We start from the raw sequence: 12,137 nt of genomic DNA, 5'->3' as shown, positions 1-12,137 counted from the left end.
GGGTCGAAGTGGGAGGAATATATTCAAGTCTATGACTCCTGGACAAACTGATCCCTAGATTCCTACATTTATTAAGTTTAAAAATATTACAAAATCGTCGATAACTGAATTGATTCTGTTCAACAGCAAGTTTGCTCTCCCCAACCAAAACTACCTTCCACATAGTATCCCCAAAGATGACACAGGCCCTGAAGAAATTTATTCTTTTTAGGGCCTGGAGTGTTGTAAAAACAGCTTTTAATAAAAAAAACGTATTGTAAAAAAAAGCCTCTGGAGTAGTTTTCTCAACTTGTCTGGGGCGGCGCACTGAAAATCTCTTCTATCTGAAACCGCACTCTTAAAACAAACAACCGCCTCGGTGGTCGAAAAAGGAAACATGAAACAGAATAGGACAAATAAAAAGGTAACGGTCTCAAATGGGAATCGTCATTTACCCTGGAACGTGCCTCAATTGTACCATATGTTATTTTAAATTAACAAGTTGTCAAATAAAACAAATTTATCAAACAAAATTTTCTTACGCACGCCGGGATTTGAACTCGCGACCTTCGGCTTGCTAGTCGAGAGCTTTACCCCTCAACCACGGAGGCCGTCGTTAGTTATAAAACTCATCATGTTCAAAGTGTTTTAACTAAACCCATCAATAAATTACCTCGCAATTCTGTGAAAAACGTAAAACGCCACATAAAAAGAGCTGCGACGGAAATGTTTGCTGTAAAAATATCTGAAATAAATTATCATGATATTTTGTTCGCTGAGAAGTCGAGATCACCCCATGAACATTTGGTTATGGCCCAATAAAACCGAACAAAAAGTGTTTAGCCTACAGTGTCAATGCCGGGAGATAAGAATTGGTAAATACAATATATAATCCAGCTCGAACAGTGTTGGGTGTAATTTATTTTATCGCGAGACTCCACTCTAGATGAATTTGCAAGATAGATCCGGTTTTATCGCAGCTCTCCCAGCTTCCCGGAGGAAGTTGTCATTCTTGAATACCACTGTAGTAATTTTCGACCTTTCAACTTTTTAATAAATGTAACAGCTGTAAATGGTATACTGAATTAAGTCTTATACGGGCGTCCCCGACTTCTTTTATCATTCAAGCTACTCTCTTAACACTCCTGGCGCTAATAATAACAAAATTTGAAAGTTTCATCGCAAGCCGATGGATGGTAGGATCGCGTTCAAGACAAACAAAAAACATTCATTTTTGTCCATGTTGTTTTACCACTACCATGATATGGGCTAAAGCTAATTATAATAGTTGAGATACCTCAAATAAATTGTAATCCTCAAAAAATCTGTTTCAGATGAAAAAGATATTCTTTAAAAATCTTAATTTCAAAACACTTTTACAGCGATATGTGTTATATTTTAGTGGGAAGGAAGTTTTCGTATACAGGAAGATTTTTTACAATCAATCATATTTGTTCAAAATTTTGAATTTCATTGAGTGAACGTCTCACGTTGTAGATATTATTCTTGAAATATTAAACTTTATTATTAGGCTAATTTTGAACCTTTTGTGATAGGTCTTGTTATCTTGTTAGAATAAGTATATCAAATGTACATATTGAGGCTTCTATCTTTTAATGTGAATCTGCCATAATTTTTGCAAATTGTACTTTGACGTTCATGTTGTATGACAATAACCAATGGAGCGATACACACCTGAAGAACGCAGAATTATTGTTAATCCTTATTTGAAAAATTTCCGGTATGTTATTTTAACGCAGTCGGGACAAAAGTAATGTCATTATGAGAATTGCCTGCCATTTAATTAGAAATAAGAAAAAATGGGATGTGTTTTCACGGAAAGTTTATTTAAAGGCTCGCACGAGACGCTCAGCTGAACGATTTATTGTTCGCGCACATGGTGCAGGATGACTAAGAAAAGGACAACGATATTCACGCTGCGTTAAAACAAAGCACAGTGACATTTAACGTCGTTTACAAAAAAAAAATCTCACATACGCATTACGACATTAATTTTGCCCCACCTTGTACAAAAACATACAAATCAATCATCGGTTTCAGCTTACACTATATCACCTTTATTTATTTTTCAAGATGTCTTATAGACTTCACCAACGTGTTTTCCCAGTTTAACATTTTTTCGTAAAATTAACCAAAGATACAATTTTTAATGATACATTTTAATTTGCCAGTGAATTGGGTGTGTTGCGACATAAAATGACCGTGAAAGGATCATTTATCTCTCAAATCCAAACACGTCACTTTGAGCAATTGTATTTATGTGTTATATACTCTGATGGTGTTCTATTAACATCTGAATTCCAGTAAAAACTAAAAAAAAGGATAACTGTTCCAAGTTTACCAATCCAAAAAAACACATGGAATCTATGGTCGTTAGCTGTGACGCCACCTATGACCAGTCCAAAAAAAGTCAACTGTTGTTTTCAACTGGCGCTGTATTTTATGTGAGTCGAGACGTTTTTTATTCTTATGTTTACCCTCTTTGTGCATAAAAAAACACTAGGTAAAAGGTTGTCAACTAATGTTATTGTATTGTTTACCGGTGTTTAACAACATGCATTTAATATTTTCATTGGTACAAATGTGGATGTGGACCGGAGCTTGCCAATGCATACATTCTAAAATCCGCACAATAGGTGAAGATATTTTCAAATTCCTCACAAAATCCCGAAAAGTTTCTTTTCCATCTAAATTCTATTACAATTTGTATTTATTTTTTATTATATTATCATTTTCGGATTTTCTCTTTCGTTTTCCACGAATTGGCAACCCTGATGTGGATATTGTAGATAATTTGTGTGTCATAGATATATTACTCACGTAGGCTGGTTGTGATGCAACTGCAGTCATGCCAACCAAACAGTGTGTGTTAATGGGATGGTATTGTTTTTATTTTTAAATTATGATTTATGTTTTCACGTGATTAATTTGAATACATTTTTTTAATCACTGGAGTTTTTTTTGGCATATTTTGCCATTTCGGAAAAAGGTTTTGACAGATTTCTTGTCATAATGTGCCATATTTAGAGAACCTAAAAATATGGGATCAAATGCGAAATCTATTTGGATTTATTGGCTTTAAATCACAGTAAGCAGTTTCATATCTTTCAATATTATTATTTTCAGGAATGGTATTAATTAAATAATAATGAAAATGTATGTACGTGACACCAATCATTCCAGTGGAAGTCATACTATTTTTCACTGCAGTTCCTTACTTTTATGGAAAATATCATTGTCGAAATATACGGCATTCCGTGTTTTCACTATGAGAACGGAAAATCGCTATGCAATCATTGCAGCAATGAAACATTTTCAAATGCTAACCGAAATTATTTCTTGAACAGAATGGATAATGAATTTCAATGTTCTGTCAGTTTTAAATTCCACGCGGAGAAAACTTACTGACATGAAATATTGTTATTTAATTAAATATCTATATATATCTTAAATATCAAACTATTCGTTTTCTTGTTAAAAATGGGACTGCAGACCTGTTGTGAATGAATTGAGAAATTTCATAACAAACTACCAGTAAAGTATGAATATGTTAAGAGGAAGTCGGAAGAATATGTTCTAAAAACTTGTAATATTTTCGCATTTCGTCCATTATATTTATTTGGACTAGACCAACTGCGTGAACACGTGCTCAGATATATTCTGAATTACTAATATTTTATCAGGAAATAGGCATGCAGTCACATTTTTTAAAAAAGCCGTTATCATTTTTCTCCGTGCAGGGATTATTTGTTCAACGGTTTAAATACACAACAAAATGCAGACACCTTGAAGATTATATCTTTAAAATAACCGTGAACACAGTTTGACTTCCCCAGCCACCACTTTCACCGGAGAAAGCCAAAGGTGCCACGGCTCAGGGTGTAATGATCCCCCTTACGTCTTCTCGAGGAAATATTACATAACTCAGCCTTCCCCCGGTACCCTCAGCTCCGCCCACGCCCCCCTTTTTAATTAGAAAGCCACGTTTAATAAGGAAAAAGAGCGTTTTGCGAGCGAATTTACACAAAGACTACACAAATTAAAGGGAGCATGGGACGCCAATGAGTGGCCGCACGGGACCCAGACGGGAAATGAACAAATACTAACGGCATTCATTTTACACAACACTCCATGTGACGTTCCACATCACTCGAATCTCGAACTCATCATTCACTAATGGAAATGGGTTTAGCTCAGTAATGAACTTCTAGCTGGTCCGTGATTTTTGTATTTATACATGTTATTTAAACTCTTCATTTGACCTACTCATTAATTAAGTCTCTCGGTTGATTTTCACTCGTTTTAATAAATAAACATCTTAGGATGGGTTGTTTCACAGAATTTGAACAATTCATCAGATTTAAAAGTTGATTTTCAAGTTATTTATTTATTTATATATACGCCTAAAAAGGCTTTCACATAGAAGTGATACATGATGCAGTACAATAAGAGAATATGTATTATACAGGAGATATTGACAGTAAATAGATGTAATCCATTTTAAAGAAGGTAAAAAATACACACTTGTAAAATTGTGATTACAAGTATAATGAGAAAATATTAAAAAATATGAAGCAATATTAGTAAAACGTAAGAGTAACATAAAGTAAAAAAGAAATGTGAAGGTTTTATTCAAGTTCTATCACCATTTCAGTTATGTGGAACAACTGGCCAATATAAACGACGTAATAACACAACCTTCACAGAACTTGAAAATATACTCTGAAATTTTATGAATTGTTCAAATTCTATGAAACAACTCATTCTAATTGAATTCCACCTTTGTTTTCTCAAATGAAGTAGAGCTGAAACTCGCCAGATAGACTCGCTCTCCATGACAATGCATTCTATCCACTTTTGGTGGCAATCAAGCATATACGTCAGTATATGCATTTTTCTGAAATTGGATATTAAAGCAGTTAATATACGAAATAAATGTCGGTCCTACCCAATTGAGCTTTGGCTTAGTTGTTAGCGCGGTTGCCTCCAGTTCTTGGGGAGGACGCTTCAATACTCGGATAAACCAAAAAAATATATGGTTTACTTCCAAATACATCTATCAATAAAAAAAGATGGAGTAAAATATTTTTTTTTTACTGGTTTAACTTTGTTCTCTTTGAACAATCTATATAATTAAAAATGTAAAATGTTCAAAATCTTAAATCTGTGAAAGTTCTTCACCAATTGTTTTTAAATTTTAACACAACTTTGCATTTGAATACGCGTGTGTTTTTATATAACTATATTATAAAAATGTCACCTGTGACCTGAACGTAAAAGCAACACGCGATATTGTTTCTCTATCTGCACAAACAGATCGAGCCACAGAAACACGTGGCGGGTAAAAGCTAGTACATCATAAACATGGCAACTCATTTTTTTTACAATGAATTTCTTTCTGAATATTGGGTAATCTTACCTTGGGACCTTCTGAATCTGTATTTGATTTGCCTTGAACGTTACCATGATAAGATACTATTTTTGATAAAACCAAATAGTTAAGTATCGTTTGAAACAAAACATCAAGAGCCTGTCTTTGTAAAATATTAATTTTCTCTTTTAAATAAAAGTGTTAAGTATGCTTTAAATACCACTTAACCCTAAAAAAAACATTTACTTTAATTATGTCTATATTTTTGTTCCTAAAGGTTTTACATAATTGATAAAAACGTATAAAAATATTTTTATAATTGTAAATAAGCTGCAAGCATGCAATAAAGCAGAAGATTTATCAGATAAGTATACATTTTTAATTAGCCAACAATCCCATAACGCTGGCACATTTCGTTAAGTTTTAAACAGTCTAACATAAAATCTTACTCGCTATCTAATGCAGATTTAATTTCAAATGAAACTTAATAACGTATGTCAAATGAAATGGTGATTTCAGAAACATTTCAAATAAAATTGTCAATTTTTTTGATGTAACCCAGATCTTGAATCAAAAGTTTTCTAAAATACCTCGGAGTAGTGGAGCTGAATCATGCATAGGTTTTGAATTTTAGGGATCGAAAACTTAAATCTTCAATTTTAATCACTAAATAATTTCGACATGAACATAAGTTTCCATGATGCTTCTCTCTATGGTTTCATTTCATTCGAAATCCAGTCAACATAACTGAAGACTTTTGTGTAAACTCCTGGAACGGTCCTACCGCAAGGCTGCGGTCCAAAGCTGACAATACCATCCAAGTTCCACTGGCTTTCTCTTAGTCCCATTAGTGGTCCCCCTGAATCTCCCTTGCAAGAGTCCTTGTTCCCCACTCCTCCAGCGCAGAGCTGCTTATCCTCAATAGGGATGTTGATCTTAGGAACGATATAAGAGGCTCGGCATCTTGGTAAGGCCACTATTGGGAGGTAGACAAAGCGCTTGGTTTCGCTGTTACGTCCTGTTTCTGTTTGGCCCCATCCAGCAGCCACCAGTTCTACGCCCTTTACTTTGGTGATGTCACTCTTCGGAAGACAGATTGGACGGATGAAAGCTGTAATAACGGTTTAAATGATTAAAACAAATTTATAAAAGTTAAAAACAAATAAAATTGTGAAATCTTTGCCCGTGGACTTTTTGGATTTATTAAACGTTTACGTTTATTAACCATAAATGGGAAATTATATACATGAGAAGATGGAAAAAAACATCTGAGACAGAGAAGTTCCGCAATGGTGCAATTTGCACAGCTTTTCTGTCTGAAATTTCTAGAAGGACTTAACATTTTAAGACATCTCTAAAACATGAGCCATAAAAATCTACTAAATTAGGACGTTTATTGTTTCATCAGAATGATCATTACTGATATTATTACCTACTTTCAGAAATTAAATACTCATTTATTTTTCTGAATAAATTTATTGAGTAAAACCTCAAATTGTAATATTTAAATATTAGGACCTAGATGTAACCGTATCCTTTTCTGATTTTTCTGTTTCAGATTTTCGTATAGAAATCACTAATATTGTCTTCAATATTTAAATTAAATACTCAATCAAAAGTAAATCTCAAGTATTTCTCAACTTGATATTATTTCAAAAATAATTACTTGTTTAATTATTCACGTAAAAGATAAATATTTAATAAATTGTCGTTTTAATTAAAGTGATTAGAAAAAAAAACAACTAGGTCAAGGTTTCTTTTAAATATAGTGGAGCGAGAACAAGTATTACAGTTTAAACAGCGAAGCTATTTAACACATAAAATGGGTTAGAAAAAGTGCTCGTTTTCGTACCACTAATGTGTAGTTGGCTTCGCGGACACTCGAAGTGGATTATGAATTTTACTGCCCCATAAAAAGTGCACATACGCCAAAACATTCCCAGTGCAATATCCTTTAATATGGGTAAAAACACAGCTTATCTCTATCTTTACCAACTCTTCGTGTATTTATATATTGGAAAGTGATTGAAGTTAAGCAGCAATAAATAGTTGTAAGAGTATAAACTTGTATGCGAGGATAATGATGTAATGATGTCAGATATTTTTTCCTGAAGAAATTGTCTGAATATTCTAGAATCTAGGTTATCAGATATTATTGTCGGCAGTCCGGGTGTTTATAACTGTATTTTAACATAATTTATTTTTCTTTATCCGCCTCAACAGACGGAGTGAAATTTGGCAATAATGTATATAAATTTAATAAGATTAATCTTTTTTGTTATCGCTACTGTCGATTTTGAAATAAAAAAATAGTTATTGAAAATAACAATAACAACTCATAAAATAAAAATGTGAAATAGAAAATGATTCAGCCGCGTCTAGGAATTTAACCCAGGACTTCAGTTTGCCGAGGCTGATTTGCTAAGCTGATTTAACCCTATCAACTTCGGTCTTAATTTTATCAACTTTACTTTTAGTTAAATATGGTTAGGTACTTTAGTATGGACGTCACGCTGTCTACGGCCATGCTGAGATCGTGCTCGCCGAGATGAATTCTCACCCTGACCAGAAAAAAAATAGTAATACTAAATAACAGGCAGAGAGCACGGACCGCTAAACAACTCGGTCTTGGCACACACTCGTTGCCTCATTCATTCATACATATTCTTTTATTATTCTGCTTCTTCACATGGCACGACTCAAGTATCTGATTCACTTGATCGTGCCAAGTCAACTTTATTTATATTTGGGTCATATATTCTCCTTACAATTTGCTCTACATGCCCAAACCATCTAAGCATCCCTTTCTTAATCTTAAGCATTGCGTTTACATCAGCCTTGCATTCTTTGCGGATCTCCATATTTCTCACACGATCAAACATGGTTTAACATACATACGCCTCAGGGATTTAATTTCTAAAGCATTCAGTCTACTTTCATATTTCCTCTGCCAGCTCCATGCCTCACTGTCATATATCAGGGTAGGTACCAGCACTTCATTGTGGACTGCTAGCTTCACTGCAATCGCACAACAAATTGTAATACTCACTTGAAAAGGTGACTTCGGATTCCAATCGAATCAGGGCGATATCGTGTATCTGGCTGGTGAGGGCTGGTTTATATTCGGGGTGAGGGATGATGGTCTCTATGGGCACCACCAAGGGTGGTACATTGCACATCTCCTTCCCCTGAGACGTCACGCAGTCTACTTCCGTGCTGAGATCATGCTCGCCGAGACGAATTCCCACCCTGACAAGAAAACAAAATGTTCACAATGAGATTGAACTGTAGTTGATTTCCTTTAAGTGGCTTCATATTAAGTGTAAGATTAATACTTTTCAAAAATTTCAAAGGGAGAATTTCTTAACAATGTTGTACGAAACGAGATTTTTTTTATTTGATTGTTTTAGAGGTCGCTGTCGTTCATTGAAGTTTGATATCATCACATGAACCCCCAGTGCGGAGAACTAGAAAACATTATGAATTTTATTTTACCCATATAATTTGTTAATTTTAGGATAGTAGAATCTTTTTTAGGATAGATGTATTGAAATTAAATAAACAAACAAAACATGTTATTAGACCGTTTAAACAAAGCCATAAAAATGTGTATAATTATAACATCATTTTCACAAAACATATGAAAAATTTATTTATAATGATAAAACAGTTTTTTTTGTGGGAAAATTTCAGTATTTACCACATTTTTTTCACTAAGAATATCATTGCTAATAAAAAGTGTTGTATCTGTTATTTTTTTAAATTATTTTTAAAAATATATGATTATTATTATTCACCTGCTTATTTTAAAATAAAATTAAATCAAGTTTTGTAATTTATTATTTATTAAAAAAAAGTTCCAAGAACATAATTGAAAATATTTGACAGCCGATTAACAAAAAAGGGTCACACCTTAAGTTCATCTTTTAGCCACCTTCAAAGTTATCTTTTTCAGGTTGTAAAGGTTTCTGAACAACTGATGTTTAATATTTGATAAGAGTGTAAATTATAATAAAAAATCTTAGTTATTTTTTTGCCGCACAAAGACTTAGAACTTTTTTGTTTTCATGTTGAAAACAAAAAAAGTTAATAAAATAATATCACGATCTTATTTGGTTCCCTCTCTGAACAACGACTAAGAAAACAAAAGATTTTCAAGTTCTTGATTAGTTTATAAGCATTCATAGTTTTATTGACGTAGTGGAGTACCTACGAAACTTTTGATTAGTTACTTTATTTTCTGAATACAGTTATCATTTTAATTTTGTTACGAACGTACATGACTGGATGGGTAAATGCCAGATGTGACACGGAGTTTCAAGGACGATAGTATGATCCTCTATTTGAGAAGTTTGGTAATAAATTTTTGAAACAATCTGGGTGTGCTGTTGCTGTGAGGATAGAGAGGAGAATGATATGGGGATGAAAATGTTTAAAAAGGGTCTAAGGACAGTATTACGCACTAAGCCAGTATCTAATTGTTACTGATTTTATGTTACTGTTACTGATCCAATTTATAAGACGTTTCTCGTGTTCGTGTTTCACAGTTCATTTATGTTTAACTTGTTAAACCATCATTTTCGTTTACAAGACATGAAGGGACAAATGCACAAAAACAGGGATCATTAAAAATTAAACTATTTCTCTTTGCTCAAAAGAAGACATAAATGAATTTTATATGTTGCTTGTATAATGCTTATATCTTGTCACGTAACGAATTGACACGTTTAAAACTCCCGCGAATTCAAATTAGTACCTATCAGTTGTAACCATTGTTCGCTGTGCGCATGCGTGCACCGTGAGGTTGGTAAACTGCACAACGCTCCACACGCGGGCACAATCACCAACGGCCCCCGACTCGCAATCTGGCCTCGGCCTTGACAACATGTGAGCGTTACCGCCAACAGAGACGCAACCATAAGCGCGCCTAAATTAACGACTGTTTTTTCGCACAAGTACTTTATAAAAGCTATATCAATTCTGTGCCAATTCACGATGAAGAACCGTGCGCGCAATAGCGCGTACAGTACAGCCGATGACCGCTAATTGTGGTTCAACAAGTACGAGATTCATCCTGCAAAACCCATGTAAGCTGATAACTATAATTCCCCTTTATGTGCCTTTTATGTTGAATCATGCTCACCTACAAAGCTTGCCAGCCAGAACCTAAAATACCGATAGAGATTGACCCAACGAAAAGCTAGAAATGTTAGGATGTTTATTACTCTTTTCATGTGTGTATCTGTTATGTAAATGTGCTTTGTGAATATACTTTCATATCCCATTCATTGCGTTTCCTTTGACGAATATGGAGTGGTTGTTTGGCCTTCAGTCCCTCGTGTAAAAGCCCAATTGGCTGACCTAACCCCTGATGTCACGGAACTCAATCTCTACCACCTGAGCTAACGCCGATTTGTTCCAAGGCACCCTTTCTACGACGGGCCCCGTGCGGAATTGCGGCCCCTCACCCTGGCGTCCCTTACAATCTCTTTGTAGACGTATTCGGCCGCAGGTGACCATCTTGAGGAGATACGCAGAATTGTAATGCGATCGAATCTCCAGCGTATCTACGCAGAAGATGCAAAGCACGGGCAGGAGCCGTCGAAAATCACTAGGTTGATTACTTACAACCATACCAACTTTGGTTCGATTTAAAAAACAGACTTTAAGATAATATTTTACACCAAAAACACGAGAGCGGCCATCTTCACGACTGTCTCATTTGACGCTAAAAATTGTACAGAGCATAAATAAACCAATCAGAGCTTCGGAAGGACTCCGGAGTAATAAACTGACAGTAGTAACAACCAGAACCCTCGTCTTAAAATTTTTAACCAATGAAAAGCTTTTCTTTTCATTAGGTATTACTACTAGGAATCTTAAAGTTTTAAGAGAACAACATTCATCTCAGAAGATTTATCTCCGAAGATTCATCTCGGGAGATTCATCTCTGGAGATTCATCTCAGAGATTCATCTCGGGAGATTCATCTCAGAAGATTCATCTCGAAAGATTCATCTCAGAAGATTCATTTCGGAAGATTCATCTCAGAAGATTCATCTCAGGAGATTTATCTCTGGAGATTCATGTCGGGAGATTTCTCTCACAAGATTCATCTCAGAAGATTCTTCTCAGAAGATTTATCTCAGAAGATTTATCTCAGAAGATTAATCTCAGAAGATTCATCTCGGAAGATTCATCTCAGTTTAATCTCAGAAGATTCATCTCTGGAGATTCATCTCAGAAGATTCATCTTTAGGGGTTCATCCCAGAGATTCATCTCGAGTGATTCATCTCGGAAGATTTCTCTCACAAGGTTTATCTCGGAAGATTCATCTCAGAAGATTCATCTAAGAAGATTCATCTCAAAAGATACATCTCGGAAGGTTCATCTCTGGAGATTCATTTCGGAAGATTCATCTCAGAAGATTCATCTCGGGTGATTCATCTCAGAAGATTCATCTCAGGTGATTTATCTCAGAAGATTCGTCTCAGAAGATTCATCTCAGAAGATTCATCTCAGAAGATTAGAAGAAGAAGAAGAAGAAGAAGAATTCAAAGACATTGAGTAGGTTCTTGACAAACTTTTTGGAAATTTATATAATTTATTTATTATTATTTCGTGGTAACGACTAAAATCTTTGCGAGCAACATTTCGATTCTAAAGATGGTCTTTCACCTATCATATTATCATATTGTCAATAACAGTGAATCTAATTATTAAATTTCACAAAATTTACAATTAATAACATACATACATGAATTAA

General features: G+C 34.4%; 1 protein-coding gene across 1 annotated transcript in view; it reads right to left on the bottom strand.

Moving 5' to 3' along the window:
- Nucleotides 1–4,394: 4,394 nt before the first annotated feature.
- Nucleotides 4,395–12,137, bottom strand: part of LOC149416689 (serine protease ea-like) — a 29,298-nt gene continuing 21,555 nt past the window's right edge. The window contains exons 4-5 of the mRNA XM_089640872.1: nt 8,421–8,620; nt 4,395–6,482 (exon numbers count right to left, since the gene is read on the bottom strand). Of these exons, the coding sequence (XP_089496998.1) occupies nt 6,082–6,482; nt 8,421–8,620 (601 nt within the window). The 3' untranslated portion in view covers nt 4,395–6,081. The remainder of the gene's footprint in view (nt 6,483–8,420; nt 8,621–12,137) is intronic.

Source organism: Hesperophylax consimilis, chromosome 16 (assembly GCF_061612785.1).
Source record: "Hesperophylax consimilis isolate HC1 chromosome 16, BYU_Hcon_1.0, whole genome shotgun sequence".
Classification (NCBI taxonomy): domain Eukaryota; kingdom Metazoa; phylum Arthropoda; class Insecta; order Trichoptera; family Limnephilidae; genus Hesperophylax; species Hesperophylax consimilis.
This window is presented reverse-complemented; position numbering and strand designations above follow the sequence as displayed.